Source organism: Camelus dromedarius, chromosome 14 (assembly GCF_036321535.1).
Source record: "Camelus dromedarius isolate mCamDro1 chromosome 14, mCamDro1.pat, whole genome shotgun sequence".
Taxonomy (NCBI): Eukaryota; Metazoa; Chordata; class Mammalia; order Artiodactyla; family Camelidae; genus Camelus; species Camelus dromedarius.
In genome coordinates, this window is record NC_087449.1 from 52,786,077 (window position 1) to 52,804,445 (window position 18,369).

The 18,369-nt window shown below is 45.9% G+C and overlaps 2 protein-coding genes across 5 annotated transcripts in view; both read right to left on the minus strand.

The window, feature by feature from the left end:
* Positions 1-959: 959 nt before the first annotated feature.
* Positions 960-4,610, minus strand: HMGN2 (high mobility group nucleosomal binding domain 2). 2 transcript variants are annotated; one of them, XM_031464435.2, is made up of 6 exons: positions 4,395-4,610; positions 3,355-3,399; positions 3,137-3,166; positions 2,739-2,789; positions 2,215-2,310; positions 960-1,814 (listed from the first exon to the last, which is right to left on the minus strand). In XM_031464435.2, the coding sequence occupies exons 1-6, from the start codon at positions 4,407-4,409 to the stop codon at positions 1,779-1,781; spliced, it is 273 nt and encodes a 90-aa protein (XP_031320295.1). In that variant the 5' UTR covers positions 4,410-4,610; the 3' UTR covers positions 960-1,778. The 2 variants fall into 2 exon arrangements, with proteins under 2 accessions (XP_031320295.1, XP_031320296.1); XM_031464436.2 differs by lacking the exon at positions 3,137-3,166 and having other exon boundaries at positions 4,395-4,600.
* A 1,077-nt stretch (positions 4,611-5,687) lies between these two features.
* Positions 5,688-18,369, minus strand: part of DHDDS (dehydrodolichyl diphosphate synthase subunit) — a 28,209-nt gene continuing 15,527 nt past the window's right edge. For 2 of the 3 annotated variants that reach the window (XM_010993735.3, XM_031464432.2), the window contains exons 7-9: positions 17,810-17,924; positions 15,543-15,650; positions 5,688-8,043 (exon numbers count right to left, since the gene is read on the minus strand). In XM_010993735.3, coding sequence (XP_010992037.2) covers positions 7,804-8,043; positions 15,543-15,650; positions 17,810-17,924 — 463 coding nt within the window. In that variant the 3' untranslated portion in view covers positions 5,688-7,803. The remainder of the gene's footprint in view (positions 8,044-15,542; positions 15,651-17,809; positions 17,925-18,369) is intronic. The other variant, XM_031464434.2, reaches the window with a different exon arrangement.

Consider the following 18,369-nt stretch of genomic DNA (forward strand, 5'->3'; position numbering starts at 1 on the left):
AGTCAACGTCAGAAATTATTTTTCACTAAAGTTGGGGGTTTGAACTGGGACCTTGCTACTCATGAGATGTACACATAACCGCTTTTCTTTAGCTGTGCACATACCCTGGATAGGTTTCTTCATCTGAGCTGTTTCCTCATCTGTAAAAAGGGTGTTAACGCTTACATTACACAATTGTCTCAAAACTGAAGATTGGAGATAATGTATAGAAAACTTATCAAGGAAGAGCTTAACTGATATAAAAGCTCCACCTATTTGATTAAAGAGATAAACAAAGCAAGGTTTTTTTTTCAGTCTCCAACTTACTTTACTCCCCTCAAACAACAGAGCTGAAAGCAAATCCAAATTGCAAGCATCAACTTATTACAAGTTCTATTTCCTAACAGATAACTTCTTGCTTCCTAGAGGAAAGAGGTTTTCTGCAGGGTCTCTAAACTAAAGCAATCAGAAAAGTCCCCATTAACACTTTTGTTTCTGGTACCAGAGCAGGTGACCGGCAAGGACAAGAATTTAACTAATTTGCAGGAGAGCAGGGTGCCATCTGCCTTATAGATCTTATGGCCAATTGTGTAGACAAAGAAGCACTTTCTCCTCATACAAGAACTAGAGCCTTATCTATTAATTTACTAATATTACAGAGGTCTTCAATGTGAATGAAATGGAGAGGCCCTTTTACTGACAGCTACCAGGCCAAATCCTCGGATCAACCAAAAATCTGCATTTAAAAATACGCTTCACGGAGTGCTGCAAAACACAGAAACCACTTCTCTGCTCCCAGCATCTCACCATCTGTTCACTCCTGGGATCTTTCCTAACTTCACATAGCACTGTGTTCTACAGACGGACTATAAAGATTGACTGAACATGGAATCTCTACACCTCACACCAAAAAGCATCCTGTCCCAAGAGACTTGGAGAAACCAGGCTCCCCCACTCCTGGGAAAAGATTAGAAGCAGCATTCCAAGCCAAACTGTATCCAGCTTTATTAAAGATACTTTTCATAAACAATCATGGTATTTCAGGCAGGACATGGGCAGACAATCGTTAACAGTATACAACAACTTTCAAACTCCCTTTTTCAATGGACTACCAAAATCAGAAAGCCACTATAAAACCCAATGAAGTCTTCATGTGATGCTCTGAACAGGGAAAGTTTAGAGTGAGGGTTGACATTTCACATTTAGCATGTTGTTTAACAACTTTTCACAAGCCGACCCTGACTTTCAGGAAATGGAAATGAAAATGGCAGAATTATCAATCTGAAGATCCACAATCTAAAAAAGGAACTGCTGCTCTTTTGAGGGATGCCATCTCAATGGTGACACTGTAAGTCCAGATTGCTCGACATTACTGATAACCAATTTTTCGGGTCCGGTCCCAACAGGTCTCTGGGTTTAAGGGAGTCAAGTCTATGCTGAAGGAGAGGGAGAAGAGGACATAAAAGCTAATTTTAGTTTTTCCACACCATAAGGCGTGTGTGCCAAGATGGCTAATGTGTGTCAACATCAAGGAATCCCTCCTTCCCGGGAACCAAGAGGCAGTCTCTCAATACTAGACAGGAGAGGTGTTTTTCCCCCAGCAATCCAGCTTTGGAGACATTGTATTAGCGACATGTGCCCTTCTCCAAAAAACAACAATGAAGTGTTCTGTGTGCTAACAACATAGCTTAAAAAAAAAAAGTAAAACAAAATTCTGCATTTTTATAAAACTTGATAAAAAATAGTATTTCAAACTGTACAGTCACCGGAAGTACACAGTTATCAAAAATGCACACACTTCACTTGGCATCTCCAGCACCTTCAGCTTTCTGTGCCTAAAAGAAAAATAGACAGATTAATACCAGATGTAACTATCTTCATTCATGTTTCATTTATACCATTATCTTGCCCCCAAGCCAAAGTTCAGGTTTTAGGTACTTTGACACTGAGACTCAGTACTTCTCTTGAAAATAACTTTGTAGGTCACTTCCCCATCTGGACCTTACTATAAAACTGGAGAAGGGGGCACAGCAACATTACAAGATCTGAGGTTATTCCCAGCTTGAAAACTATGGTGTAGCACGAGTGTGACACCTAAAGACAGGACGAAGATCTCACACAACAGCTCTCTTTATTGGATGGCAGACTCTTTCAAGAATCCAGATTTAAACTCAGAAAAAAAGAGAAGCAAACTCTGGACTAAAACGCACAATGAAAAAGTAAAATAAGTTATACCTGGTCTGTTTTGGCATCTCCATTTTCTGCAGGATTATTCCCATCCTTGCCAGCATCAGCTTTCCCCTTTTTCCCTTTGGGTACCTTCTCTCCCTTCTAAAAAGGGTGGAGGGGGAAAAAAGATCTGTTTATTGTTTCAAATCACCAGGATACAGTCTGCCAAGCTCTGTACAAGGTAGAATTATCTATCATAGATAAGACACTGATAAACTACACATCCTCCCCCAATGATTAAAAAAAAAAAACAAAAAAAAAAACCTCATCAAAACTAGGCCAAATTATCTATAATTTGCTGTGGTCTTCAACATACAAAAATTTTTATCTGAGCATAAATGATAAAAGAACAAGACAGCTTAAATGCTGGAGTGTTTAAAATGCAAGTGCAGAGTTTTCTATAAATTGATGACCAAGTTCTTGGTTAAGGTCCAGTCCTAACTTTTGTCATGTATCTCAACTTTGTGCCAACAGATGCGCTCAGGCTTTTATGTAACTCCTAGACACACGTGTTTCACTGTCCTGCTCACCTTTGCAGGGGCCTTTTTAGGCTTGGGCTCTGGCTTTGGAGGAGCAGGTTTCTTTTATTTGGGGGAAAGAAAGGAAAAAGTACATTAGTACAATGGACCAAAGAAGACAATCCACAATACCACAGGCTCATAAGTTTCTCCTACTTTGTAAAGTCTGTGGCAGGCTTTCCATTAAAACTTCCTATCTTCGGAAGCCCACTCAAGTAACATTCAAGTGTCCCCCTTTGGATACAGTCATCACAATTTCAGAACCAGCAAATTCTAAATGGGCAAGAGTCCAAAGCAAAGTCATTCAATACCAACCACTGAACATAATTCATGGGAAATAAAGGGAATCGTTTTTCAATGCTTCTCAGTTTCAGAGATAAATATGAAAATTTAAAAGCAGATATACTTACAGCAGATAACCTTGCCGATCTTCTCTGTGGCTATTAAAAAAAATAAATAAATTACAAATAGGACAGTTGAGCCACTTAAAAAAAGTTTTGGTGCCAATTTGTTCTAGACAATATGAACTGAAGAGAACTTACTTAGGGAAATTCAGGACTAAGGATATGGTTAACTATCACTAAAGGAGCCCAAGGCTTTGTGAGACTCCAAAAGTGAGAAGACTTACTTCGTCCTTCACCTTGGCTTTATCTCCTTTAGCATCCCCTTCAGCCTATAAAAAACAGACAAAAACTAAGAGTTGCAACTTCTGAAGCAATTCTTAATGATTCACTAAGCGTAACAAACTCCTAAGGGAAAAATATCGAAGGGAATCTTGTACACAACTTTTCAAGGACACACAGATCGTCGGCATGTAGCATTCCCGGCTCCTATGCAAAACCCCAAAGTGCTGAGAAGCTCTAGGAGTGCTCTTTTGTGTCAGCGTCAAGCCCAATCTGGCCCAAAGCGCGTAGGGACCGCTAGTGTTGGAGCTCCAACCGCCCCGGGAAGCGCGCGCAAAGCTGGAGCGAGGCGCGCAGAGAAGTGCAGCCCGCGCCGCCGCGCCAGGCAGAAGCAACAGCTGCAGAAGGAGCAAACAAACCCCTCCGGAGGCGGGGCCTGAGCACCGTTCCCATGGCAGCCGTCGAGGGAGGGAGACGGGAGGAGTACGCAGCCGGGGAACTCGTGGGCGGCAACAGCGCGCACCGGCGCGAGTCTGGCGCGCGGGGGCCGTGGGTGGTGCTCGGGTGGAGGTGGGGCCACACCGTGAAGCCCCGCCCCCAGGGGCGGGCCCCCGCCCCCTCACGGCGGCGGTTTTTTGGCGGCAGCGCGATCCCCCGCCCGCCAACCCCAAACACCGCCTTCCCGCCCTTACGGGTTTGAATTGCCCGCCCGCGGGGAGGGGAGGGGACCTGGCGACGGGGGGGAGGGGGCGCGGGGCGGGCACGTCGAGCCCAAGGGGAGCGCGATAAACAGCCGCCAACATGGCTCCTCCCGCCGCGGCCGCCGCTCCTCCAATATGGCCTCTGGCGCCCGCGGGCAGCCAAGCTGCGGAGGGTTAGCCCCGGGCCACCTGACACCGCCTCGAGCTACCGCGCCGGGCGGCTGAGTCTACTCCAGCTCGGCGCCAATTCTTGCGTCCCAAAGCCGGGGAAGCGGCGGCAGTAGCATTGGTGGTGGCGGCGGCAGCGGCGGCGGCCCAGCGCCTGGGGCTCTCGCGCCACGTACCTTTCTCTTGGGCATGGTGGCGACGGCGGTGGGACGTAGACACTGGACGCGGGGCTGCAGTGGCGCGCGGGCTTTGGTCGGTCCAGGGGTCGCTCTCGCCTCTTCTTCACACTGCTCGGGCTCCGGGGGGTTTATAAAGTTTTTATAGCGCTGGGAGCCCCGGACCGGTTAGAACCGGATTTCACCTCCCGCCGCCGCTCATTGGCCCAGCTGGGGTCACGTGGGCGGGGTTTAAACTCACCTCCTCTGGAGGGAGTGAGGAGGGGGGCATGGGGGGAGGGCACGAGAGAAGGCAGCGCGCCTAGGGGGTGGGGGCGCAGTGGGGGAGGCGCGCGTCAAAGGCAATAAATGAGCCTGGGGTGGTGCGAGTCGGCTGGCTCCGGGTTTCGGCTCCCGCCAAGAGCTGGCTTTTGCAAACTACCAAGTTCCTTCCACCTTATGCAACCGAGCTACCCACTTCAAGCCGTGCGACACTTGGGGCGCATCTCAGCCGCTTCCCTTCCTGTTCCCGCTGGGGGCCCCAGAAGAAGGGTTTGCTAGGCCTGGCTGCACTGCCCTTACCCGCTGGAGGCGGGAGGAAGCGCGCGGCTTGGAGGCACGGCTGCAGTTTCCAGCGCCAAGGCTGACGCTGAAGTGGGGTAAAAAGCAAGGAAGCCAGCTTGGCGCAGCCGGACGTGCATCCTTCCAAACTGCCACTCGGAGGAAGCCTTTCATGCACCTCACCTAGAAGGCGGTCCACTCGAAGTTGGCGGGGGGGGGGGGTTCGAGGGAGAGATTTTACACGCGGAGGTGCCTTTCGGGTGCAGTGGGGCAGGTAGGAGCTGTCCCTTCAGCACCGTTGCTCAGCCGCCTCCCCAAATGCCAACGAAGCCCCCCACAAGCCTGTCGGGAGGCTCACTTTTGCCCCTGTATTCCCGGACCTCAGAACCCCGCCACAGAATGATGGAGAGTGGCCGCCAAGAAGGCCTACTGGCACTCCCCTCCCCCTAAGCTCCACCCGCTTCAGAGACTTAAAGCTCAGCTGCCCCCTTCCCGACACGGCCACCAAGCCTGGGAGCTGCAAACGCAGCTGGCGAAATCCCTCCTTCCACACTGGCAGGCTGGCTTCCTTCCACTTAGCGAGGAAAAGGAGCGTGGAGGAAAGTGTCCGGGGATTAGGAAACACGTAGAGGAACAGGTGTTGCGATGGATGGCAAAAGGGCTCTTCCAGGGCTACCCTGTCCCCAAAGCTAGGGATCCTAGAGGTAGCCAAGCGCACCTGAGGGAGGGGTAGACAGCAGCAGCAAAACACGGTCTTCTTCTGTTGCACTGTTTGCAAACAAATTTTACATCTAAGAATTTTTAAAATTCTCTTTGACACCCAAGAGAACACAAGAACAGGATAAATATCCTCAAGTGGGGGGCTTGACTCACAGGTGGGAGGACATTTAAATAGGACCCACCTAGTTTCTTGAGGCAAGGGTTTAGCTGGTTTGTACAAATCACATGGGTATAAAGTAACCATAATGAGTTTATATTAACTATTTGCAGCCCCTGTTCCTGGGCAGCAAATGCTCCCTTAGCCTTACTAATTTCCATTACCTACAGTGCCTCTTGGGGCAGCCCCTCCTCACCCCACCCCACTCTGTACCTTTCCCAGGATACAGGTCCTCAGGCTGAAGAAAGATACCAGCCCCGTTAATCACCTCTGCTTACCCTGATCGTATTAGGGAAAGTCAGACACACAGAGGGGATAGGACTCAACAATCATGCTCACAGGACCGATTCCATTTGCTGCCTCCAGCCCCTCATTCCCGCCTTAATTGTAGGGCTCTGCATTATAGCAGCATAATTCATGCCTCCCTAATTAAGGCTGTCAACAGCCCCATTGTAAAGCTGGAAAATGTACAGCACCTGCTCTCTGGGAACCCTGTGCCAGGGATTGGTAGTGGGGAGTGCCAGGTGTGCATGGGGGACCTGCCAAAGGGTGCATTGATTGGCTTCTCAATCGCAGTGTCTGGCATTTATGCTAGATTTTAAGAGCAGGGATGATGGCTAAGGGGTCTCTTGTGCCAGGTATACAGGCACAGGAAGGGGAAGAGGAGACTGGAGTATATGGAAGTTAGGGGTTTTAGAGCACGCTCTTAGCACTGCTTGCAAGACCCCAACTCTCCCCTAGAGGGAGGTGCTGGGGAAACAGTTTGCAGAAAGTAAAATGGGAAGACTTAACAGAGTAGCATTTGGTTATTACTGGCTGGTGCTCGCTGCTCTGGGGAACCTGAAGCACAGAGTTGCTCAGGCAGACAGCTCTTCAAAGGCACTAATCCTCTCAGCAGCTCTGCAGCGAGGCCTGGTTGGGAGAGGTAAGGGAAAGGACACAACCCTTGACTTGGTCGTCTTGTCCCTGCTGGGCAGACTTGGCCCTCACAAGCTGAGACCCTGCCATGCTGAGAATAAATTGTCTCAGGGCCTACGTAGGGGGCCAGGTCAAAAGCCAAGAGAAGCCTCAAAGCCTGAGGAGGTGGGAAGCAGAGTCTGAGATACTGAGGGCAGGAGGCAGTAATTTGGGAGAAGTGCTTGTTTCTGTGCTCTTGGTCCTGATGTGTTCCAGGGAAGGAAGCCTGTGCTGGATTAGATGCACCAGGGCCTATAGGCCTTCTGTTACCCTGTAGCCATGGAGGGGGCCAGTCTCACAGGGGAGTGGAGCCCTGGCCCCATGCCCTGCAAGAGGAGGAGAAAAGCTTGTGTGGGCTGAGTCGACAATAGGTAATTGGATTGTAATCACCCGCCTGGCTTCCGCGCGCCATTGGGGGTGCTGAGCCTTCCAGTGAGCAATCAGCACTGCGTGGTGGGAGGGGGTAGAGATTCAATAGCAAATCCCAGGTGGAGAGCCAAGGGGGAGGAGCAGCAGATGGGTAAATTTTCTTTCTGTCTCTCCCTCCCCTTCCTTGCCCAGATAATGCTGGCTGTCTATTAGCTATTTACCAGCAGATCCAAGGTGGAGCCACATCTTTTGTAGAGGCTAAGATGGATGGGAAAAGGGCTAGGGTTTTGGGGAGACTTCTCTGAAATTCTGTGTGTTGAAGGATATGCTGGTGGAAAAAGAAACTGCAGCTAGAAGCACTGGTAGAGGTGGAAAAGATGGAAGGAGCAGGCAGCAGAAGTGCCGGGTCCTCCTGCTCTTCAAACCTATTGGTGATGAGAGCTGGGTTTAGTGTACTTGTGGGAGCCTCTCACCCTCAACCCTCCCCAGGGCACTGTCCCAAGCAGCCCAGAGGTATCTATGGCCAGCAGACCTGGCCTTTGGGGCTCCCTTGCCAAGCAAAGGAAACACAATTCATCATCAAGAGGGAGGTGCCTTTCACCAAGAAAAGAAAGGGGAGTGGGGCCCTGGAGATAGAGGGCAGGGCAAAGTGGCAGGAGGCCAGCCTCAGGCTGATGCAGTGCCCAGACGTGCCAGCCAGTCAGCCCGCTTGAGCTCCAAGGCCTGCAGGAAGCCTTGGACCCGCTCTTCCCGTCTGGCTGATAGTTTGTGCAAGCGTGTCCGTCGGAGCTGGGCGTCCCCACTGGCCTGGAGCCCCTCTTGCAGCAGCTGCTCTGTCACTGCAGCCTGGTCCCTCTCCAGCTGCTGCCTCTTCCGCTCCTCTGCATACATGTCTCGGGCCTTCTGCTAGAGAAAAGTGGGGGTTGGGGTAGGGAGATCATTTTTAAGTGTGGGTGGAATTGGGATAGAGGCGGGGCACAGGACAGGCCAAGTTGAGTGGAACAGTGGGGAGTTTCTACCAGATTTGGAAAGGTTTGGAAGTAGGTGTGTAATGGGTGGTTCCCATGTTGTACAGGCAGGGCTGTGGCAGTTTTGGGTCCATCCTGGTTTGTTTTGGTTGGGAGCATCTCTATTTCTTGAAATTCTCAGGTTTGTACTTGGAAGGGAACCAGGCAGATGTAGGTCTGACTTCTGGTTCCCCCACCACCTAGCTTTGTAGCTTTGGGCAAATCCTCTCCTAACCTCATTTCTTCATCTGTAAAGTGAGGGTTGTGCCTACCTTAAACAGTGGTTTTAAGGGTTAGAGATAATATATGCAAAACCCCTCTGGCATATTAGCAGGCTCTCAAACAGAAACAGCAAATTTACAAGTTATTACTGCCCATTCTCTGATGCAAGGAAGGTCCTATTCCTGCCTGGGGCACATCCATTAGGTCATTTCCTTGGGTTTCCTAGGTTGCTCTAAGGGTGCCATCTTCCCAACTCCCTAAGTTATTTTTCAGAGTTTGGCTCCAGAACTGCCTCTCATATGGAGACCAGCCTGTTTCACCCAGCAATTGACCCTCCTGTGAACATTCTGAGAAGTAGGTTCAGCTCTTTTAAGCCACTTACTACATTCTGCCTCTAGAGTAGGCATTAGTGTCCATAGTCCACTTTTTCTGTTAGGAAATGAGCCCTTGAAGGCTCAATAGAGCCCTCAGGGCTCCTGGAACCAGTTCTGACACCAGGTGGGTGATTATAGGCTGGGCAGCACTTCTTATACCCTGTGTGTGTCTCCAAACCATAACCTCCTAGAGGATAAAGACTGGCTTTTCCTCTCTGGTACTTGGAGTGCCTGTACATGAGAAGTACTCAGTCAACTGATCATGATACCAGGAGGACAAGGAGGATGCTCCTGGTACAGGAGGGGAAAATCCCTTTGGAGAAGAACCAAGGTCTTGCTGTGTGCCTCACCGATGCTCTCTGCTGCTCCTGCTACTCTAACAGGCTGCAGAGCCTTCGCACCAGAGTTCCTCCTGCCAAACCTATTCCATGTGTGAGAAACTCCCATTTTGCTGTGGACTTGGCATCCTGTACCCTTGAAGACCCTTACCACATTCTACCCTGTATTGTGGTATTTGTGTACCTGTCTGTGTCCTACTCAGCCTGTAAACACCTGGATTGCTCTGTTTTCACCCTTGAAGGAATATCTTACATGTGCACAAGCACTTCATCTGTTGTCTCACTTGACCCTCACAATACATCTAGGGAGGTACTTTCCATCTGTTGGAGACAAATATGGAGGTTCAGAGTAGTGAAGTGATTTGCTAAGGTCTCTCAGCAATAAAGATTTATTGCATGAATAAAGTTGACAAGTGAAAAAAACTGGAAAATCTCCCCTCTAGGCTCTTGAATGATTCAGGGATACTCTTCTGCTATGATAACAAGCTCACATATAGAGCTATGAAGACTAAAACAAGCTTGAGAAGTTGCTGCTAAGGGTCTCCATCTTGCTGGAGGGGCTTCATCCTGGCTTTGGTCAGGAAGAACCCTGGGTCCTACACACAGGACTTTATTGGGGGTGTGGAAATGCACATGATACAGTCACCACAATCCATGAACTTACAGGCTGAGTAGGACACAAATACGTACACAAATACCATAATACCAGGTAGAATGTGGTAAGGTCATCAGAGAGGCAAGAGAAAGGGACATGTAGTTCAGAAGAGACAGAAATTGTGATTGACGAAGGCTGGGGGCAGTGAAATCTCATGGACAGGCAGAATTTCATCTGAGCTTTAACCAATGGGGGTGATTCAGATAAAGGTAGAGGGTATGGTGGGAGGTCTTCAGGCAGGGGAATAATGGGCAAAGACTCATAAAATCAAAGAACGTGATCAGGCCAGTGTGAATCTGCCTGGAGCACTAGGGTTTGAGAAGTTCCTATCCACAGGACTCCCTTACCTCTCTAAGCTGACTTCTTCATCTGCAAAATGGGGATGATAGTATCCATCTCACTGGGTGGTTTGAGGAAAAATGAGATAATGAATGCCCAACCTGATGGCTGGCTATTAACAGCTGTTCTTCTATCACCACTGCTTATGGCTAGGGCTAAGTAGGCTAAATTCTGGCTGGACAGAAAGGATGAGGGCACCCAGCCACAGAGGGAGGAAATGTGGAGCTGATTAAAATTGCTCCATGAGGCTCAGGCTTCTTCCAAATGGCAGCCCTAGACTGAGTGCTGAGCAGGGAGTGGGTAGCCAGGCAGAGCCTTGCTCCTATTTGCCAGGAATCATTGATTCACTGGTAAGATGACAGAGTCAGAGGAACTCGTAAAGACCACTGGCTCCACCTCCTACTATACAGACAAGGACACCAAGGCTGAGGCAGGGAGGGACTTGGCCTATGTCACTCACTGGGTTGAAGTTCCCTTGGTTCCTCCACAAAAGTGGCTTCTTGAGAGATCTATGGAAAATGTGTTTTGTGCCTCTGGATAAGCTGTATTTTCTAGGAGTGAAGTGGGGAACCAGTGGCCTGCATCTAGAGGCCTCTGTGCAATCTCCACATGGTCTGGATCTACCTCCCTACCTCAGAGACATTCTAAGTTCTTCTCAGGGACTCAGCCTCTGAAAATCTAGGCTAACAGAAGTCCTAATGGTCAATTTCCCTCTTCTGGACTATACTGTCTACTGTCTCTTTAAAATGACTGATCAGAGGTGAGGGCTTTAATACTTCCTGTACAGACCTTATGTGGTCTTGGTGTAAGGGCTCCATGGAACTCATTTTGAGAAATGGGGCTCTAATATACTCATCTAAACCTCTCCTGGGCATTAAGCCTCTCTGTTCCTGTTCTCTCCTCAGCAGAATTAGGGAACAAGATATAATAGCCCCTCCAGTACATAAATCCTCAAGCCCTCTGACCTCAATGGGGGGTGGAGAGAGGATGCATGTACTGGGCTTCAAAACATTCATTAGCTAATGACAAGTCCTCTCATAAGTCCCCATTTGCCATAATCAGTATGCCCAGGTCAGTAGCATGGGGGATGCATTGCGGAGGGTTATCTGAGAGAGAGCACCTCCTGCTGGAAATATGTTCTGACAAGCACCCAGAGTCTCCCTGCCTAGGGAATTGTACTAGGGACCAGGACACCAGATGAGCAGGGCGCTACGCGTCTATGGCTTTCCTGCAGACAGGTGAAGTCTGATGAAGAGCCCAGAGACACACATGGTGAACAATACTGGCCACTATTTTCTGAGAATAAACTCTGTTCCAGCACCACACTCAACACTTTTAGTGTATTAGCTTACTGAACCCTTATCATAAACCTGTAAGGCAGGTATTATTGTTATTATTATTACCCCTCTCATTTTACAGATGAGGAAAATGATGCTCTGAAGGGTTAAATAGTTGTCCAGTTAGTCACACAGCTAGTAGTCAGCACCTTGAGGAAAAGATAGTGACTACCTGAAGAGCACTAGAAATAAAATGGTCGATTGATCCAGCCTGGTGTTTAATCTCTGACAAATGCATCAAAGGATGTTTACTAGGGGCACATATCTTTTCCCTCTATATCAATACAGATTTTGTGGAGCATTTATTCCTCATCTGTCAATGACCCCTCATGAACCTCCCATACATGCCACTTGTAACTGAGGATCAGTGGCTCTGTACTGCACCTACTCCTTCCCTGCCCTGATTTTCTGTCTGTTCTACTGTTTCATAGTTGAGATTTCTTCCCTTTGCCAGCCCCCATTCTCTAAGACTAATGGGTGACCACCTGGAGACTCATGGTCCCTTTAGATACCAAGGTCTAGCCTCCCATGATTTGTGGCTGAGTCCCTGCTTCCATTAGCATCTGCCCTCATCCCAGTGAGCTACTAATGATCGAGAACCCAACTTGCTCTGGCTTCCTGCAGGGAATGGGGACATACTGGGCTGGACTTAGAGACAGAGCAGCTCAGAATTTAATAATGGGAATTGGGAGACAGGGCAAGAACTAGATGGAGAGGTTGAAAATGAAATTGAAAATGAAAGGGTATGGGCAAAGGAACTGTGAAGAGTCCAGTCTGGTGATGATACACGATATATAAAAGGGAGATATCAGAAAGACAGCTTTCTGGTCTGAGGTCAAACTGGCCAGGATGTTGTTAGTCTGGATTGTACCCTTAGTGCTTCTGCGGAGGTGCTAAGATTTCTATAAACAGAGTTTGAGGGCTCCTGGGTAGAAAAAGCCTGGACAGAACCCCATGAGGTCTGCTGAAGAAAGGTTCAGGACAGTCAAGATCAGTGTTATTACTTTGGTTTCAGCATTCAAAAGAATGGGGGCAATTAATAATAGTATCTACCTTATAGCACTATACAGAATCTAAGTAAAGGATGCCTGACACATGGTAAGAGTTCAATAAATGTTTTAAATTATGATTCTTGGGTACCAAATGGAACTCTTTTTGTAAATATTTTTTTATTTTATTTTTGGGGGGAGGTAATTAGGTTTACTTATTTACTTATTTTTAGAGGAGGTACTGGGGATTGAACCCAGGACCTTGTGTACACTAAGCATGCATTGTACCACTTGAGCTATACCCTTCCTCCTCAAATGGAACTCTTAAATGGTTATCCACAAACACATTCCACCTCATCCTAGAAAACAGCAGAACCAACTGCCCAGGCCAAAACCTAAATGCTTTGGTTCCTAAAACATTAATATTTGTACTTACTTATTTTATCCTACAAGATGCATAAGAGTTTCAGAATTACATCATTGACATTCCCACTGATAAACCTCTCAAGTGATGTTTAAGTTTGCTTTCCAGTTTGTATCATCCTTAGAATATATCCCACTAAAGATGTATAATCAGAGAACTGTGTCCAGGTAACTTGAATTAATCCCTTTTCTGGGGGTTATATTATCAACTTAAAGTTAGTTTCGTTTGTTTCTGTTTTAACATTTGTTTTTCCTCCACCTCCATCCACACAGCCCTCCCCTTCCCGACAGCACATCCTCTCACCTGGACTATTGTAGGAGTTTGGTCTCTAACTCCTGCCCTCTGAAAATCCTGACTGACTTTTACAAAATATAAGTCAGATCCTGTCATTCCCTTGATCAGAAGTCTTCAGATGTGTCACCAAGACCTACAAAGCCCTAAGTGACCAGAGGCCTGACTCCTATCCAGCCTCATCTTGTATCCTTCTCTCTCATGTATGCTGGACCTTTCTTTGTTCTTCCAAGACCTAAAGTTTATAACCTTAGTATCCTTGCACTTGCTGCTCCCTCTGCAGAGAATAATTCTTTTCCCCCAGATTTTTACATGTCTGGCTACTTCTCATCTAAGGAGGGCTTAAAAAAGACCTTCTTAGAGAGGCCTTCCTTGACTGCTCTATTCAGTACCTCTCGTTCTCCTCAATACTTTCTAGCACATTGCTCTATTTTCTTTACTGCCTTACTACAATCCAAAATTATACATATATATTTGTTTACTTGTTTGTTATCTGTCTCCTCAAATGAAAATATAAGCTCCATGAAGGTAGAAATGTTGTCTGGCTGACTAACTGCTGAATCTCTTGTGCCTAATACTAATATAATACTAATACTAATATAATATTATTAGTGCCTGACTCAGACCAGGTACTCAATAATAGATATTTATGGAATTAATGAAAATTGAGGTAACTCCTCTGACAGCCTTGCGGGAATGTATCTGAGAAACCTGAAACTACTAAAAGGCTTCTAAATAGCCAAATTAGAGACAAGAATACCCATACACAAAAAACCTCGTGCACCAAGATCCTCTGGGCTTCATGCAAGGCTGGTTTACTCTCACTTTACAGAAATCATTCTAACAAGTTGATTGACTGGTTTCCTTGCCTGTAGCTGATTTAAAATAGCAAATAGGAAGAGAAGGGAAGAAGGGATGCTGTCAAAATGAGACATTGACCATGGCAGGGAATGAGAGGGAAGGCACAGAAAAATATACAAGAAACCCCAAAGCCAATTATTTTGGGACCATCTAGCTTAGACAAAGAGTCCCACCATTCAAGGCCACCCTGTACAGTAAAGTGCTTCAAGATGGCAGTTACTATTATCGTTACCGGCTTTCTTAGAATGTGATTATTCTAGTCATCATCATTATTAGCAAGAGCCTGGAATACAGTAGGTATCAATGAATTATGCACAAAATAGATTTCAGGAAGTTTTCTATCAAAAAAGGATTAAGAAAAAGTTTTAGTTTTTAAAGGGAGATTTGGTCATGTGGAAAAATCTGATACTCATTCCTCACTGATGGTGGATAAGAGACTGCTGTTTTTCCCTTCACTTGAACTCAATTTCCTCATATTCTGAAACTAAATGATTAAGCACACGAGCAAACCTTCATGATCTGACTGACTTATTCTAGCAGTTGTGGACTTGGGATTCCTGGAAAGATTTCAGGGGTTATGTGAACCCCTGAAAGTATTTTATGTGTTTCAGTGATTAGTGCAATTCTTTGCAAAATGCCATGTGTTAGAGTGACCTGTGAAATTTTTCTAGGGAGACAGTCTATGGCTTTCATCAAAGTCTCCAAGGAAGCCCTGATGCCAAGAGGACGAAGAAGTCCTGATTTACATCGTAATTTCCTCCTGGCCATTATCTCTCCAGAGTCAAGAAGCAGTGCTAGCTTTTAGTTTAAAATTCTGTGGCCTTGGGACAGTTACTCTGCCATTCTGTTTCCATATCTGAAAAATGAGGGCACCAAACCTGCTATATTGTTGGAAGGGTTAAATAAGAAAACTTGCATGAAAACACTGAGGTGACTTAGTAGACCTTCAATATGTTAGTGGCCACCACTACATACCATTATTATGAAGAGTCCTAATCTAATGCAGGTGACTCTGCCTCCTAAGGAAGCCTGTTTCAAGATCCGGTGATCAAAACTGAGAGCAGAACTCCAAACCTTGGCAGAACATAGTTTTATACAACAGAAAGACAGTGCTATTTTGTTCTTAATCCCTCTGGAAGAATCTTGGATTTTGTATACTTTCACTTCTACAATCTTTTATTAGGCTAATTTATTCAGAGAATAATGGCCAATCTTTCTGAGAAGCCTTTCCTGGGTTTCCATAGTAAAGAGATTAAAGACTTGTAACATGAATCCCAGGTCTGTCTTTTATTGGTTATGTGTCCTTAACTAAATAATTTTGATTTATTCATTTGCATAAATGGGGCCAATAAGACCTACCTCATTGGGTTCTTGGAAACATTAAATGAGATAGTGCATATAAACTGTTCACAGTCCCTGATACATGGTAAATACTCAGTAAGTGGTAGCTACTGTCATTATCATTAATATGCTTATTAGCAAGTTCCTGACATATATAGTAGTAGGTGGTCAATCAATGCTAACCCTTTCTTCCATCCCATCCAGTCAGGCCAGCCCTGAACTCTTACCTGAAGCACACCATGGTTCATTTGGAACTGCAGGATGGCCTCACAGAGGTTCCAAAATGTATATTCTGGCCACAGAACAGGCTGGAACACCAAGCAGGAGTGGGAGGTCTGGCAAAAGTGGAGAAGAAAGAGAGTATGGTTTAGTAACATGATACTGGAACATATCCCTGGTCAGGCTCCAAGGAAGAAGTAGGCTGATCACACTGAGATGAGATGGCACAAGCATCCTGAGCTGCAGCTGCTGCTGCCAGCCCTGATTCACTAATAGGGGTAGGGATCATCTGAGGCAGTAAGATCACCTGCCTGTAGCAAGGCAAGACTAAAGGGAGGCTACATCAACATTTCCACCAGGATTTTTCTAAGAGCCAATTTTAGGGCTGTGAAATAACATCTGGATTATGTTATTGGCTCTTGGCCCTTAGAGGTCATCTGGGAGACACAGTGTCTGATAAAAGTCAGCAATGAACAAATGGTAACTGCCATTGTTATTTTTAAGTAGCAGAGTAGGCACAGTGGTTAAGAGCATGGGCTCTGGGGCCAGACCGCCTGGCTTTGAATTTTGGCTCCACCACTTACCATCTATGTGACTTGAGACAAGTTACTTAACCTCTCTGGGCCTCAGTGTCCTCAACTGTAGAACTGGGTAATAAGAATATCTAGTTTTTAAGGTACTGTGAAAATTTAACAAGATAACATACATAAAGCACAGCACAGAGCTGGGTAAGCTTTTAATAAAAATCATCCCTCTTGGAACATTCTTGACAGTCACTGCTTGATACCTTTAGTGATGAGGAATTCAGTGCCTCAAGGGGGATAATAGTTGTCACATAGCACGCTAAACCAATGTCACCTTCTCTGGAACTTCTACCAAGGTCTCAGGTCTTTTCTCTGGGAAAAGTTTATTTCTTCTTCAAAGTGAAATTCTTTCAAATATTTGGAGGCTAGATTAGAGCTGCTTGCTATCTGTTCCCAAGGTTGTAATGACTTGTTCAGTTTGTCTTTGCCAACAAAGTTTTAAGATAGGAGGGATTATTTCTAAGTTGGTCACTGCCATATTCCCAGCACAAAGGAAGAACTCAGTATTTTCTTCAAAGGGAATAAACTGTCACTATGCTTCTCTTCTCCAGACCACTATCCTTCACTCATTCCTTTTACAGGACATGATTCTGTGTCATCCAGGTGGCTTCTTCTGCTAAGTCCTCTAATTTATCAGTGCAGTGTCTTAAAACTCAGTGCTTGGGGTGGGGGAGAGGGTATAGCTCAGTAGTAGAGCACATGCTCAGTATGCTTGAGGCCCTGGGTTCAATCCCTAGTACCATCAATCAATCAATCAATCAATCAAATCTAATTACCACTCCCCAAAAAACCAAACAAACAAAAAAACAAATTGCTGTGAGATATTTTCAAATGTGAAATTGTGACTAATGAATTAAAAATGGTTAAAAACAAAAAACAAAAACAAAAACCTCAGTGTTCAGAAGAAAACACTCCAGATATAATCTAACCAGCAGAGAGTGCCATAGAACTATAAGCTGCACATTATACTTCCTTCAATATAGCCAAAGACTGAAAGTATCTTCAACAGCTAAATCTTGCTAGTTCACTTTTAAGACTGTGGTCCATTAAAATTTCTGGCACTTTATCATGTGAATTGCTTCCAAGCTGCATCTCTCCCTCCAGTTTCTTCTTGAACAAGGTTTCCCCCAGCCAAGTGCTACCCAGGGGCCAAGTTAATAGATGATGGAGATTCTCAAGCAGAGATAAACTTATTTGAATAGGAGCTTTTAGAGGACTACCTACACTGGGATAACTGAGCTGAGAGGCAATGGCAGGTACCTAAAAAAGAGTCTGCATATAGTTTATATCCCTGTGGACTGTGCCTGTATAGATACAGCCCCTTTATTCTGAAGGAGAGAGATTAGTAACTGCAAGGCAAGGTTCTAGCACAGAGGTGCTGAGCATGTGGCAGGTTACCAGGGCAGAAGCTTATGCTCAGGGACATTAGGCAGAAGTCCAGTTCCTTGAACAGAGGCACAAGCAAAGTTTTCACCCCAGCTAGATAGCCTTGACTTTTCCTCTGGACACTTTAGAGAGCAAGAACCACACAGGCTCATAAAGGAAGGGACAGATGAGGAAGGGACAGAAAATGTTACCAGGCATAGTCTGGAGACATTTCTCTGGATTTTAGCTCCCCCTCCAATCTTCTATGGGTGCAGTCACAGTTTTCAGTTCTGACACAAACAGAACAGTGGTTGGAAACTACCTACCTGCCAGAGGAGGAAGTCGCTGAGCCTCACTTCCCCAGAAGTCCGGATCAGGATGTCAGGATGAGGAGAGTGGTTGGTATAGAGGCACTTATCGAGCAGAGACTCAGAGACATCACTAAGGTGAGTGAGGAAGAGACAAAGATAAGCACATATCTCTTTTTGGATTATTCTCATGGTGAACTTCCTTATATAAGACTTCCCAGTTTATAGAACACCATGAAATACATTGGGCAATACTACCTGGTATGCAGAAGGCCCTCAACAAATGCTTGATAAATTAATGAATGACTTTAATTCTCACACTACATAAGGTATTTTGATCCTCACTTTATAGACAAGGAAACTGAGGCTCAAAGAAGATGAGTAATTTGCCCAGTCATTTTAGTAGCAGGCCTAAAACAAGATGCACCCACTAGAACATGTGTTACCCTTCACTTAGAACATCTTGTTTTTAAAATGCATACACCCTAAGACCCTGCAATTTAATGAAGTACTGTGCAACTGGTTTTTAATAAAGATAAATCTAAATGCTCTGATTTGGAAAGATGTCTAAGATCTAA

Coding starts and splice junctions, on each gene's coding strand:
- HMGN2 (XM_031464435.2), bottom strand. Junction 2,790..3,136: donor GATCGGCAAGGTTATCTGCT/GTAAGTATATCT, acceptor CCCAAATAAAAG/AAACCTGCTCCTCCAAAGCC. Junction 2,311..2,738: donor CTAAAAAGGCCCCTGCAAAG/GTGAGCAGGACA, acceptor CACCCTTTTTAG/AAGGGAGAGAAGGTACCCAA.